The 15,971-nt window shown below is 48.7% G+C and overlaps 1 protein-coding gene across 1 annotated transcript; it reads right to left on the bottom strand.

Moving 5' to 3' along the window:
- Positions 1-3,576: 3,576 nt before the first annotated feature.
- LOC142470853 (vitelline membrane outer layer protein 1 homolog) lies at positions 3,577-8,164 on the bottom strand. Its single transcript, XM_075577652.1, has 3 exons — positions 7,960-8,164; positions 4,931-5,040; positions 3,577-4,088 (listed from the first exon to the last, which is right to left on the bottom strand). Exons 1-3 carry the CDS (start codon positions 8,122-8,124, stop codon positions 3,794-3,796), a joined length of 570 nt encoding a protein of 189 aa, XP_075433767.1. The 5' UTR covers positions 8,125-8,164; the 3' UTR covers positions 3,577-3,793.
- Between the last annotated feature and the right edge of the window lie 7,807 nt (positions 8,165-15,971).

The following is a 15,971-nucleotide window of genomic DNA, read 5'->3' as shown; positions in this document are numbered from 1 at the left end:
GGAAATACAGTCTCCCTGTGAGGGATTCAGTACCCCGTGCAGAAGCTACCAAGTCCAACCCTTGGTGTTAGGAGGTCTCCACTTCACCACTCGACCCCTTGACCATATGATGCCCAAGTACCAGCCCAGCATGAGATACAGGAGATACAGTGTGTGTATATACACTGTATATATAAACCAGCAGGAGACCGGAAGGACATCACCAGACAGGGCCACCTTAGCACAGCCCAGCATTGGTCTAGGACAGTTGGTTTCAGTCGTTTATCCCCAACCAAATTGCCGTGAGCATATAGCCGCCACTCACCTCGCCGCCTGGACATCTCTCTGCCGGCCGCTTCACCGCCGAGGTAAGCCCTTAAACTTATCACTTACCCTAAAATAAACCTAATCTTAACCTGTAACACTAATGCTAACCACTACCCTAAAAACCTTAACCCCTTACCCTAATACAACTTTAAGCTCGTAACCTGAGCCCCTTAACCTAAGCCCCTAACCATAAGTGATTAGAGACCAACTGGAAAGTGAACTGTGGACTGGAGTTACTGGGATTGAGGACCGGTCAAGGGTAAGTTAGCTTTACAGTACCCTGCACCTAGTGAGCTGGGAGTGCCTTGTACCTCGGGTTTGTAGCAAGTTATTCTTTGTATTGTGTTGCTCCCTGTTTCTTTAACTGTCTCCTTCTGTCTTGTGTTTACGATCCCTGGAACAGTTTGGTCTACCATGACAGACATATTTTTGGTGGCAGAAGTGGGATCGCTAGGCTCAGGGCTGAAATATTTGTGAGTATTTGTGACAGAGGCGAGAGTTACAGGAGCACTGCGCCACTGTGTGGGAGAGAGGGGATTGTTCATTTATCTTCCTTATAGTGACAAAGCCCACAAGGAGAGAGAGGCTGTTGAAGTTCAGTGCGATGTCGCGCGTGACTCGGAACGGGCGCAGTCGCCTCTGAGAGCTGTTGCCGCCGGGTCCAGAGTAATTTGGAAGGTCGGTGATATCAGATTTCTGCGTCCTGAAGATGTTTCCCCATATTATAAAAAACGTTAATGTGGCAACCCTACACCTCCCCTATCTCACCGCACGTTCAGTGTTTCCGGTGCTGGCAACCCCTCCTCCTCACTCCCACCCACAGCTGGTAAACCCCAGGACTCTGTTCTAGGACCTCTACTCTTCTCCACTTGCACCTCTTCCCTTGGCAAACTAACAGTCATTGGGTTTTCCCTACCACCTCTATGCAGGAGACACCCACATCTACCTCTCCTCTGCTGACCGCTCCCCTTCTCTGCAGTCTCATATCACTAGCTGTCTCTCTGTTATCTCTGCGCGGGTGTCTAATCACTATCTTAAGCTTAACATGTCAAAAACGGACCTCATCATCTCCCCTCCGTCTTACTCTACACCGACACCTGATTCCTCGCATGGAACAGATGACTCCACCAGGACCCTGATACCCCAAGCTAGATGCCTGGGTATCATACGTGCCCCTCCCCTCTCATTCCCCCACACATTCAGCACCCCTCCAGATCATGTTATTTACCCCTCTGCGATAATAGGAAAATACATCAAATTCATACGCACGCGCTAATTATATCACGAATACTGCGACATGCTGCTAGTTGGTCGACGGGGTAATTGATATGTGGAGATGACTTTTTTTCATATATGGTTACATGGGGTAATAGAAGGAGTTATAGGGAGGGGTTATAACTAAATAAAGTTAAGTTGAAAAGAACATACTCGCCTTATAATCGGCCCGCTCACTTTGAGAGCCAATCAGCAGTCGGATGTATGAGGTAGGAGGGTAAAATGGAGGTAGCTCCACTTTGGGGGCCTGAAGCGGCCATGTTTCTTGTGGCAGGAAGCTCAAACCGAGAGAGACAGATCGAGAACGAGAGACAGAAACAGAGACAGAGAGTGAGAGAGACAGAGAGTGAGAGTGAGAGAGACAGAGACAGAGAGAGAGTGAGAGAGACAGAGACAGAGAGAGAGTGAGAGAGAGTGAGAGAGAGTGAGAGAGACAGAGACAGAGAGAGAGTGAGAGAGACAGAGACAGAGAGTGAGAGAGACAGAGAAAGAGAGAGAGTGAGAGTGAGAGTGAGAGAGACAGAGACAGAGACAGAGAGAGAGTGAGTGAGAGTGAGAGTGAGAGAGACAGAGACAGAGAGTGAGAGTGAGAGTGAGTGAGAGGGAGAGAGACAGAGACAGTGAGAGTGAGAGAGAGTGAGAGAGACAGAGAGAGTGAGAGTGAGAGTGACAGAGACAGTGAGAGAGAGTGAGAGAGATAGAGACAGTGAGAGTGAGAGTGAGTGAGAGAGAGTGAGAGAGACAGAGGCAGAGACAGAGACAGTGAGAGTGAGAGAGAGTGAGAGAGAGTGAGAGAGACAGAGAGAGTGAGAGTGAGAGTGACAGAGACAGTGAGAGAGAGTGAGAGAGATAGAGACAGAGACAGAGACAGAGAGAGTGAGAGTGACAGAGACAGAGACAGTGAGAGTGAGAGAGATTGAGAGAGAGTGAGAGAGACAGAGACAGAGTGAGAGAGAGTGAGAGTGAGAGAGACAGAGATAGAGACAGAGAGTGAGAGTGAGAGTGAGAGAGACAGAGAGTGAGAGAGAGACAGAGAAAGAGTGAGAGTGAGAGAGTGAGAGTGAGAGAGACATATACAGAGAGTGAGAGTTAGAGAGACAGAGAGTGAGAGTGAGAGTGAGAGAGACAGAGAGTGAGAGTGACAGAGACAGAGAGTGAGAGTGAGAGAGACAGAGTGAGAGTGAGAGAGAGTGAGAGTGAGAGAGACAGAGAGAGTGAGAGTGAGAGAGACAGAGAGTGAGAGTGAGAGTGACAGAGACAGAGAGTGAGAGTGAGAGTGAGAGAGACAGAGACAGAGAGTGAGAGAGACAGAGACAGAGAGTGAGAGTGAGAGTGAGAGTGAGAGTGAGAGAGACAGAGAGTGAGAGTGAGAGTGAGAGTGACGGAGACAGAGAGTGAGAGTGACCGTGAGAGTGAGAGAGACAGAGAGTGAGAGTGAGAGAGACAGAGACAGAGAGTGAGAGTGAGAGAGAGAGACAGAGACAGAGAGTGAGAGTGAGAGTTACAGTGAGAGTGAGAGTGAGAGAGACAGAGACAGAGAGTGAGAGTGAGAGTGAGAGAGACAGAGACAGAGAGTGAGAGAGAGAGAGACAGAGAGTGAGATTGAGAGTGAGAGTGACAGAGACAGAGAGTTAGAGTGAGAGTGAGAGTGAGAGAGAGAGAGACAGAGACAGAGTGAGAGTGAGAGAGACAGAGACAGAGTGAGAGTGACAGAGACAGAGTGAGAGTGACAGAGACAGAGACAGAGACAGAGGGAGAGTGAGAGTGAGAGAGAGAGAGACAGACAGACAGACAGAGAGAAAGTGAGACACACAGAGGCAGACAGAGAGAGAGAGAGAGAAAGAGAGACAGACAGAAGAGAGGGACAAACACAGAGGCACAGAGACATAGACAGACAGAGAGAGGCAGTGTTTGTAAACTTATTTCTCTCCAGTTACTACTGAAATGAGGGGGTCACCTTGTATTCAGGGTCGCCCTATAGCCAGGCAAATACGCTACGTGAAAATTCAATTTTATTTCGCAGTTTCAAATTGAACAGTACAAATGTCCCACTAATTTGGGACCTAAAAGATCTGCATCTCCAACCAACTCCACCAGATATTTTTAGAGATGTCACAGACTTAAACCCCTCAACTTTTCCCTCCCAAGAATTTCCTGATTGAATGTAGACCAACTGGAGACCCTTCATGGGGAAGCTGAGAAGAGAGAAGACTCAGTTGCTACAGCAGAAGAACTGGACATCATTGAGGGCCGTGTCATCTCCCTTTCCTTGGTTTGGCTCCACCTTGGTCTGGATGCCACAGATCCCGTATCTGCAGGACTGGCTCCAGCCTCCGTATGTCCCCCATGAGGTTGACGTTCCCTCGAGATCCTGTTGGTCTGAGCACTTAAATTTGATGTTGTTGGCGGCGGTGTCGTCACCGTTCCCCTGTGGTGACTCTACTCTCAAGGAGAAAGAAATGAGGTGGCTGTTGCGACACCAAAAAGTGGAGGTCCATGAGCCCCAGCTGAGAGAGAAGGAGGAGGACATGGTTAGTGGTGAAGAAAAAACGTCTGAAGTCCTTTTGCAGAGGTGACCTGACCTGAAGGACTTGGAACAGAACTTTAGGGGCGATCTGACCAATTACCTATATAGTGGCATCGACCCTGCCCTACGTCCTTCTGGGGAGGGAATGGGGTTTCTAATAGGGTGAGAGTAAAGGGGATCTCTAATAGGGTGAGAGTAAAGGATATTTCTAATAGGGTGAGAGTAAAGGGGATCTCTAATAGGGTGAGAGTAAAGGGGATCTCTAATAGGGTGAGGGAAATGGGGATCTTTAATAGGGTGAGAGTAAAGGAGATCTCTAATAGGGTGAGAGTAAAGGGAATCTCTAATAGGGTGAGGGAAATGGGGATTTTTAATCTCCTCCCTTAATCTCCTAGGGATACCCCTCTCTACACATCCGAACACCCGCTACCCTCCCAGCTGCCTTAATTTCCCTCCTTATAAACCCCATTATTTTGCTGCCCTCCTCACTGCCTTATATACTGCTCCCTATACACCCCAACTTCTAATCATCTTAATATATGTTTGGAAAGCTCTGTACTTGTGAAAAGGAGACCTGTGAGATTTGGAAAGCTCTGTACATGTGAAGAAGAGACATGTGACATTTGGAAAGCTCTGTACATGGGAAGAAGAGACCTGTGAGGTTTGGAAAGCTCCGTACATGTGAAGAATAGACTTGTGAGGTTAGGAGAGCTCTGTACATGTGAAGAAGAGACGTGTTAGGTTAGGAAAGCTCTGTACATGTGAAGAAGGAACCTGTGAGGTTTGGAAAGCTCTGTACATGTGACGAAGAGACCTGCTCACCTTCCTTCAGCAGACTGGATTACATTTTCATCGATATTGTTACTGCCAATACAGTGCAGCCGGATTCCGTTCAGAGCCGTATCATCCCCCTTCCCCTGATTCCCTTCCACCTGTATCAGGAAGATCAGTTACAACGTATCCATCTTAAAATATAAAATTGAAATTTGTGCGGTTGTAGATGTGGTGAATCTGATTGGTCCGTGGTCGTCACTCAGCCTCTGGCCAATCAGATTGGTCCGTATCCCTGCCCCGCCCCGCACGCCTCTCATTGGCCTGCGTGGCTCTATGACATCACCCAACTGCCACTCTGTTCTCCTCCTCACCCGCAGCTCACCTTCCCCCTCGGCCTCACCCAACTGCCACACACACGCACAAGCACCGGCCACTGTCCTCTTCACCCAGGTCCCTCCTCGCTGGCTCCCCCCCCCCATTCATCCCCCCACCCATTACCCCCCCAGCTCACCTCCCCACTGGCTCCCCCCAGGGAATCCACCAGGCTCACCCGAGACCCGGCCAGCAGCAGCATGCGGGTAGTGTCGCCTATGTGGGACTGACCCTCAACCCATTAAACACGTCCCTGTCACTAGGTCACTTTGTCCCTACATGGGACTGAGCCTTTAACCCAATAAACACATCCCTGTCATTAGGTCACTTTGCCCCTACGTGGGACTGACACTTTAACCCATTAAACACGTGCCTGTCATTAGGTCAATTTGCTCTTATGTGGGACTGACCCTTTAACCCATTAAACATGCCACTGTCATTAGGTCACTTTGCCCATACGTGGGACTGACCCTTTAACCCATTAAACACGTCCCTGTCATTAGGTCACTTTGCCCATACGTGGGACTGACCCTTTAACCCATTAAACACGTCCCTGTCATTAGGTCAATTTGCTCTTATGTGGGACTGACCCTTTAACCCACTAAACACGTCCCTGTCATTAGGTCACTTTGCCCCGACGTGGGATTGTCTCTTTAACCCATTAAACACATCCCTGTCATTTGGTCACTTTGCTCCTACGTGGGACTGACCCTTTAACTCATTAAACACGTCCCCGTCATTAGGTCACTTTGTCCCTACGTGGGACTGACCCTTTAACCCATTAAACAGGCCCCTGTCATTAGGTCACTTTGCTCTTACGTGGGACTGACCCTTTAACCCATTAAACACGTCCCTGTCATTAGGTCACTTTGCCCCTACGTGGGACTGACCCTTTAACCCATTAAACATGCCACTGTCATTAGGTCACTTTGCCCATACGTGGGACTGACCCTTTAACCCATTAAACACGTCCCTGTCATTAGGTCAATTTGCTCTTATGTGGGACTGACCCTTTAACTCACTAAACACGTCCCTGTCATTAGGTCACTTTGCCCCGACGTGGGATCGTCTCTTTAACCCATTAAACACATCCCTGTCATTTGGTCACTTTGCTCCTACGTGGGACTGACCCTTTAACTCATTAAACACTTCCCCGTCATTAGGTCACTTTGTCCCTACGTGGGACTGACCCTTTAACCCATTAAACAGGGCCCTGTCATTAGGTCACTTTGCTCCTACGTGGGACTGACCCTTTAACCCATTAAACACGTCACTGACCTGACCATATAATTTACCTATGTTGCTTCTCAGATAAATCCTAATTGTGGGATATTAGAACAAGGGGCACTTTATGGGGTATAAACGACACTTCTCATTAGGGTCTCGATAAGGGGACAGACCTAAATGGGGTAAGAAGGCAGCAGTGGGGGCAGAATGGAGTTATGGGGCAATTCTTAGTGAATGGATCACAACGTCAATTATTAAAGGGAATGGAAATCGCTGGAGGGCGTTATAGTGAGATTTGGGATTAAGGGGATAATGGGAAAGCAAAGGGGATTCTAATAGGGGGATTAAGGGGGATTCTAATAGGGGGAGTAAGTGGGATTCTAATTTGGGGAGTAAGTGGGATTCTAATATGTGGAGTAAGGGTGATATCTAATAGGGGGGAGTAGGGGGGATTATAATATGGGGAGTAAGGGTGATATCTAATAGGTGGAGTAAGGGGGATTATAATATGGGGAGTAAGGGTAATATCTAATAGGGGGGAGTAAGGGGGATTATAATATGGGGAGTAAGGGTGATATCTAATAGGGGGAGTAAGGGGGATTATAATATGGGGAGTAAGGGGGATATCTAATAGGGGGGAGTAAGGGGGATTATATAATATGGGAGTAAATGGGATTTCTAATGGGGAGGGTAAACATAATTTCTAATATGGGGAGTAAAAGGTATTTATTAAAGGGTAGAACACATGTAATGTTTAATAGGTGAGTTATTTGGGTTATAATAGGTGAGAATAAATGAGATTTCTAATAGGGGGAGAGAAAAAGGATTTCTATCAGGGGGATAGTACGGGGGAGGGGGTTATCTATATAGGATAAACAATGGTCATTACTGATAGGGAGAGTAAAAGGATTTATATTAGGGAATGTAAGGAGATTTCTTATATTGAAAGGGGCAAGGGATATAATAGTGGGATTGTAATAGGGGAAGTAACGGGGATTGTAATATTTCCCAAATATACTATCTGCTTTCAGGTGTCATGTAAAAACACAGTGTCTAATATGGGAAACAGTAAAGAAAACGTCTCGTAGATAAATATATAGGGGATTTCTAAATAGGGGAAATCATCTAAAAAGAGGATTTCTGATGGGGAGAATAAAAAGAGATTTCTTAGAGGGAACATGTTTCTTTATTATGGGAAACTAAAGGGGATTTGTAAAAGGAAGGCTTTCCAGTATTATTCATTTAGACAGTAAATACAAAGAGTGAACAATTAGTCACAGTTATAAAGGAGATTTTTGCAGTAATTAGCTGGCCTCTGAAGTAGTCCTGGCATAAGATGAAAAATTTGACTGCGCCTGCAAAATTAGATTGTAAGTTCTGCGGGGCAATTTATACATTGTGACATCACAATCCCATATACAGAAGCACATACATTGCCATGCAAGAAATAATATTATTATTATATATATTTATCTCACCTTGAGAGAGAATCCTTTGGCACGGAAACCGTTGGGACAAGATTGAACTTGTCCCCAGTGCCCCCAAGGACCTCCGTTGGAGACACGGATGAAAGTGGGATCCTGCCCGTATCCTACTGAGAAGAGAGAGAGAAGGAGGAGGGATGAGACCGCCTGGAACATCATGGTGGGTTCTTGAGGAACTCAACTGGAGATGTCAAGAGATGTCAACAGCGTTGACTATTTATAGACCAACCCATCCCAGAATGAACCAACCCAATGCCCGATCTTCTTGAGTTAACACCTCCCACCCAACCCCCCTACTAGATTAAGCAAGAACTCCTCTAACCGGTTGAAACTGGAGTATCTTTACATCACTCTATTACAACATCTGTGGACTGATTAGAGATAAGATTTTAGGATGGAGAAATTGAGCATTTAGAAGACAATGATCAACAGGATCTTCAAAGAGAGATTTCCCAATAAGGGCTGTCAGTTAGAATAACGGCATTAAGGTTTTACACCCGACTACAATTAAATAGGAACCCTTCTTATAAACATGAGGACAATGGAAAATAAAAAAATAATGTTATTCTTGATCAGAATCAAACAGCGGTAACAATCCGATGTGCTATAATTGGGAAGCGCAGTGAGTGAGAAAGGAGGGAGAGAAAGGAGGGAGAGAGGAAGGTGAGTGAGGGGGAGGGAGAGAGAAAGGAGGGAGAGGAGGGGTGAGAGAAAGGAGGGAGAGGGGGATGTGAGAGAGAAAGGAGGGAGAGGGGGATGTGAGAGAGAAAGGAGGGGGAGGGGAGTTTGAAAGAAGGAGGGAGAGAGGGATGTGAGAGAGAAAGGAGGGAGAGGAGGCATGAGAGAGAAAGGAGGGAGATGGGGATGGGACAAAGGAGGGAGAGGGGGGGGTGAGAGAGAAAGGAGGGAGAGGGGGTGTGAGAGAGAAAGGAGGGCGATAGGGATGTGAGAGGGAGAGGAGGGAGAGGAGGGATGTGAGAGAGAATGGAGGGAGAGGGGGATGTGAGAGAGAAAGGAGGGAGAGGGGGTGTGAGTGAGAAAGGAGGGAGAGGGGTATGTGAGAGAAAGCAGGGAGAGGGGGGTGTTAGAGAGAAAGGAGGGGGAGGGGTGTGAGAGAGAAAACAGGGAGAGGGGGGGGTGAGAGAAAAAGGAGGGAGAGAGGAAGGTGAGTGAGGGGGAGGGAGAGAGAAAGGAGGGAGAGGAGGGGTGAGAGAAAGGAGGGAGAGGGGGATGTGAGAGAGAATGAGGGAGAGGGAGATGTGAGAGAGAAAGGAGGGGAAGGGGAGTTTGAAAGAGAAGGAGGGAGAGAGGGATGTGAGAGAGAAAGGAGGGAGAGGAGGCGTGAGAGATAAAGGAGGGAGATGGGGATGGGACAAAGGAGGGAGAGGGGGGGTGAGAGATAAAGGAGGGAGAGGGGGTGTGAGATAGAAAGGAGGGAGAGGTGTGCGAGAGAGAAAGGAGGGAGAGAGGGATGTGAGAGAGAAAGGAGGGAGAGAGGGGGTGTGAGAGAGAAAGGAGGGAGAGGGGGATGTGAGAGAGAATAGAGGGAGAGGTGTGCGAGAGAAAGTATATACTGAGGATTTTGCTGCAAACACCAGATAGGTGTAAAACATACATATAAACTCCTTTATAAAGTATTGTAAGCAAAGGAAGTAGGATTGCCCCCACAAACAAAGAGAAATATAAACGCCTGATATTTGACCTTACAAAGTTCCCTAAGGAAAGGCTGCTGCCCGGGTCTTCAGTCTCCCTGGCTCTCCGAACGCGTGGGGGACACTGCATCCCTTGGCGAAGCCACAGACGCTGGTGAAATGCGTAGGATATGCTGCATTCCTTCAGCATAGCGAGAGAGAAGACACCCCACTCTTCCTCGGCTCCTGATAGCGGGGTTGGGAAGAGCTAGGACTGCCGCAGGGGCCCTTGTCCTGTTGCACATGTCCAGGGACCATCCTACTGCTGGATAGACCACCAGGGACTGCATAGGGCCGAGGCCTGCCGTGACTGCATTGAGCTGAACAGAATAAAACCGTTCCTGTTTCATATACCTCCAGCCTGGTGTGTGATCATACTGGGGAAGGAGAGGGGATTCTATCTATCGTAGGAGATCGCCTCCATATACCTGGAACCTGCGGCAGATGGAGGCGCTGCACCAGTAGAGATCCATGTGGGGTATGTACCCCAGAACCTGGTCCTGTGTCCACCACCACCATCGGTGGACGACTCAGCCCTCCTGCTAACCAACAGGCAGCATGCGCCACACACGCTGTAGTGGCAGGATCTTCCACCGGGCGGGGGAAACACCGTTACACGCTCTGCCAAAGATTAAAATGAGACCTCCCGTGTCCGCCTGGACACAGCCCGCAGCCCGTGTAGTGCCGGGGCCGGGAGCCGGGACTGATCCCCGTGCCGTGTCAGTGGAAGCGGCGTGTGAGGAACCCATTCAGGGCACACTGTTACCAGCACATGTCCACGTACGCTACGATAAACTGATTACATCCTCCCTCTCCTTAACCACCAATTACCGTGGGTCCCGTCTATTAACGGCTCCAGGAGGGCCCCGCTGAATATAACTTCCCTCAATTCCCCTATATTCATAGGATCCAGAGTACTTTATTACTACACTCGGCTTAGGTTCCTTTGTGCGTCTTAAATGTCTTTTTAATACCCTATATTTTAGTTTATTGTGATCAGTTAAAAGACAATTTCAACTTCCACATAAATCATTGAGACTGGGGGCCTAAGTGCTTCTTATTGGGATTCTTTTCGCTACCTTGTCTCACGATCTATTACCTCCCCAAGAGCACCGCTTCCTACCTACACTTAGCTAAAGCAGGGGCACCGGATCTGTTTCTTAGAATGTTACCCGACTCTTATAGTCCCATGGGTTGAACTTGATGGACGTTTGTCGGTTTTCAACCTCAGAAGACAATTGAAATTCCTTTAGGGAGACTGATTACCAGACTTTATCCTGATGACCATGTTAGTTACAGACGTACGCCGGTTTAAGGACACTCACTTTAAGTACACTCACGAGTAAGGACATATCGTCCAATAGGCAAACGGCAGCTCGCGCATGCGCCTGTCATCACGTCCTGAACAGCAATACCGGCTCCCTACCTGTACCGAAGCTGTGCGCAAGCGGGGAGACTATAGAGCCTGTTACACACGCCTTATTTACATCAGTTAAGCATGTATATAACGATTGCAGTACAGTACATGCATCGATAAGTGGGGAAAAGGGAGTGCTTCACTTTAAGTACATTTTCGCTTTACATACATGCTCCGGTCCCATTGCGTACGTTAATGCGGGGTGTGCCTGTGTTACATACATGCTCCGGTCCCATTGCGTACGTTAATGCGGGGTGTGCCTGTGTTACATACATGCTCCGGTCCCATTGCGTACGTTAATGCAGGGTGTGCCTGTGTTACATACATGCTCCGGTCCCATTGCGTACGTTAATGCGGGGTATGCCTGTATTGTGCCTATTCTCCTGGGGTCACTTTGAATGCCAATAAGACCATGTTCTGTCTCGTCTTCAATGCATGTTGACACAAAACAACATTCCTTTCTTCCAAGGCATCTTGAGTGCACCTGCTCTGTAAGGTTTTTCTTCCAGCGGCGGCATTTAGCGGTGTTTATGGGGGATGGCGGGCGGGGGGGGGGGGGGGAGGAGGGGGGTCAGGGCTTGTTTTGGGATAATCTCCCTAATTTGAAGCCTGGGATATTTGTAATGACCCTTGGAGCCTGAAGATCCTCTCCGTAATAAGGAACCATCATCCATCCACTTGTAGTATTATCCCACTGTCTGCTGGGTGTAAGAACCCTTTATTATCACAGTGTGTACGTTTCCCGTCTTCCTATGATCCTACATATCCCCCCCACTGCGACAATGAAAAATAACCCCTGGCGCTCGCGATATAACGATGGGGGAGTGATACGGGAATGGTAAGCAGCGCCAAAACCCAATTAGAAATAACTCAACGTTCATAAAAGACAATTGGAAATTAAAAAAAGTACTGGGGAGGCGCCAACAAGTGCAAAATAAAGAAGTAATCTAAAAAGAAATGTGAATAAAGTACAAAAATGTGCATATTAGAATTAGACTGCTGTGTAATAAGGGAATAAAAAGGTTTTGACCATATAAAGGCGTGGCGTTCTCTCTTTCCTCATTTCCGTCACAAACAGCAGCTTCCTTCTCCCAGGTTTTGATACAGAGTAAGAGAGATTACCCAATAATGCTCATTGTACAGGATGTATTTCTCTCCGAAAATGTAACACATTTCCCCGGTCACACTCACATTAGAAAAACCTCGTCTGTAAAGGCTGCCTTTAGGGTCTGTTAAGCTTTACTGAAAGATTAATCCCCCCAAAATACATAAAAGCTTAACCAACACTTATTGAACAATAATTTCAGGAATTGATTCCCAACCATCCAACCTATGAGAATATATATATATATATATAATATATATATAGTAAAAAGGTACACGTATGAGTGGGTGCTATAGGGGACGTCCCCTCACAGGGTGTTCATATTGAATTGCTCTTCAAAATTGATTACAAATAAACTTTATTATGTCATACAGAGGGAGTGTATGGAACGTGAGGGTGCATCAAGTGAAGATACAAACAGTTGGGAGTGTATGGGATGGGACGTGAGGGTGCAGTATATATACATCAGGTGAAGATACAAACAGTTGGGGGTGTATGGGATGGGACGTGAGGGTGCAGTATATATACATGAGGTGAAGATACAAACAGTTGGGGGTGTATGGGATGGGATGTGAGGGTGCAGTATATATACATCAGGTGAAGATACAAACAGTTGGGGGTGTATGGGATGGGACGTGAGGGTGCAGTATATATACACATCAGGTGAAGATACAAACAGTTGGGGGTGTATGGGATGTGACGTGAGGGTGCAGTATATATACATCAGGTGAAGATACAAACAGTTGGGGGTGCGGGTGCCGAGAGTAAGAGCCCAGACATCCACAAATTGCTTTGTTGCCCCCAAAAAATGGAGCGTGCCCCTCGAGGGGTTAATATTTACTAGGATGGCACCTAACCCCTGAGGTGCAGCAGACCCTATAATGATGCGTACCTGAATGCACAGCAGCCTCACGTATGGTGTTGTGAGATTCTTTTAAGAGAGCTGTATCTCAGAAGAGGTCAATCACATACACCGCATTACACGCATGTCACTGACACAGACTTCCCTTTTGTTGAAAAACAAAAACAAATAAAACCTCTATTTGAGAACAGGGTTTCAACAAATGGGAAGTGGGCTTTTAGTGACATGATTGATTACTGAGGTCAATTTTAGACTTCACCTCCCCCCCACCCCCTTTGTTCATCTGTATAAAACCTGATATTCAAGTATATTCGCCACTACATGGGCCCTGGTATGAATGTTCCTACGTGACATTTTTTTATTTATAAAAATGTTTAATCAGGAAATTATACGCTGAGAATTACCTCTCGTCTTCACGTATGTCCTGACAGCTACTATACAAAGGATATGCTTGTCAGCCTGCTAACAGTGTGGTATTACTTTATTTATTTATAAAATATTTTACCAGGAAGTAATACAATGAGAGTTACAACTCGTTCTCAAGTATGTCCTGGGCACAGAGGTAAGACAAATAATACATGTTTACAGATACAGGGGCTTATGCAGAGAGGTACTTACAGGAAAGGATTAAATCCGCCACAGGATTGACAATTAATATTGTCCTATGCAGGGTACTCCGTTAGCGCGGTGTGCTTGAAATTGCTAATTAGGCGAGTTTCACTTGGCGTGAAACTCGCCATGTAGTGGCGCGCTGTATTTGCCCACAATACAGCCAACTTTTGTTGGCGGGCAAAATTTCCCCTGAATGCGCCATTTAGTAGCTCCGATTGGCGCGTACATGCGCATCGGAGCTACTGGAATCGTGCGTGTTTTATCATTGGCGAAATCACGCTTCTCGCCACACGTCTGGCGAATTTGAATTGGCCCGCCATGTTCTCGCCAGGACAAGCTTCTCGCCTGCATAAGATGGCGCTATTTCCTTTCTCTATCCTCTCTGCATAAGCCTGACAGTTACATAAATGAGCAGGGTATCTTCTTATACTATATTAGTGAAAGCACTGTATGCCTGCATGCATGCATGCCAGCCTGCCTGCTGGATGTCCGGTGTCCCTAGGGGAAATCTCATTGGTCCCTTGGGCCGCCCCCGCACACCTCTCATTGGCCTGAGGCGGAGTGACGGCCCAAAGGACACACAGGGACACAAACACACACACAGGGACACACACAGGGACACACACAGGGACACACACACACCACACACACACACACACACACACACGGACACACGGACACACGAACACACGGACACACGGACACACGGACACACGGACACACACACACACACACACACACACACACACACACACACACAGGGACACACACACACACACACAGTAGGGGGGGGGTGTACATTAGCAGCATGTATAACCCGGGGGGGGAGGGCCCTCCACACCCGCGCGCACCTCCTCCTCTCCCCGTGTCTCCCGCGCTTTCAAACCCCCCCCTCCCCCCCGGCGCCGCTACAGTCAGCAGAGGAGCGAGTGCCCGGGACACAGCGGGGGAGCGAGTGCCCGGGACACAGGGGGGGAGCGAGTGCCCGGGACACAGCGGGGGAGCGGCCACAACAAGCTGCCTCCCGCCTCAGTTCCACGTGGGAGCGGCCGGACGGGTGAGTGAGCGGCCTTCACCCACCCCTCACCCCCCTTCAAATCACCTCCCCTCCACCCCCCCCCCCCCCGGCGCCGCTACAGTCAGCCGGAGCGAGCGAGCGCCCGGGACACAGCGGGGGAGCGGCCACAACAAGCTGCCTCCCGCCTCAGATCCACGTGGGAGCGGCCGGACGGGTGAGGGAGCTGCCGGGCGGGTGAGTGAGCGGCCGGACGGGTGAGTGAGCGGCCGGACGGGTGAGGGAGCGGCCTTCACCTCCCCTCACCCCCCTTCACCTCCCCTCACCCCCTCACCTCCCCTCACCCCCCTTCACCTCCCCTCACCCCCCTTCACCTCACCTCCCCTCACCCACCCCTCACCTCCCCTCACTCCACTTCCCTTCCCTCTCCCTCCACCCCCGCTTCACCTCCCCTTCACCTCCCCTCCACCCCCCTTCACCCCCCCCCCCACCTCCCCTTCACCCCCCCCCACCTCCCCTTCACGCCCCCACCTCCCCTTCACACACAAACATGTGGACACACACACAAATGTACACACACACACACACACACACACACACACACTTATACACACACACACATACAATGTATACACACAAACATGTATACACACACACAAACATGTATACACGTGTATACACACATGTGTATACACACACACAATATATACATACACACAATGTATACACACACACATGTGTATACACACACGTGTATACACACACACACGTGTATACACACGTGTATACACACACACGTGTATACACACACACGTGTATACACACACGTGTATACACACACATGTGTATACACACACATACGTGTATACACACACACGTGTATACACATACACACACACGTGTATACACACACACGTACACATACACACACGTACACATGTATACACACACACACATACAATGTATACACACAAACATGTATACACACACACACACCCCAGCACCACCACATCAGCACACCGGTATCCCATGCCCCCCCAGCACACTGGCATTCTCGGCTCCCCACCATTCCCAGCCCCCATCAACACCATCAGCACCCACACATCGCCACCTTTGCACCTCCCCCATCGGCACACCCACATCCGCACCCCCACATCAGCACCAAACCCTCCAAATCAGCACACCAATACAATCACCATCAGTACAGCCACAGCAGCACTACCACCGCACATGGGCCGCGTGGACCACTCCCCACCCAAATGCCACACCCACACCACAAACATCCCGGGCAACGCCGGGGCTCT

The sequence above is a fragment of the Ascaphus truei genome, chromosome 20 (genome assembly GCF_040206685.1).
Source record: "Ascaphus truei isolate aAscTru1 chromosome 20, aAscTru1.hap1, whole genome shotgun sequence".
Lineage (NCBI taxonomy): Eukaryota > Metazoa > Chordata > Amphibia > Anura > Ascaphidae > Ascaphus > Ascaphus truei.
The sequence above is the reverse complement of the archived record's forward strand: the minus strand, read 5'-3'. Positions and strand labels throughout refer to the sequence as shown.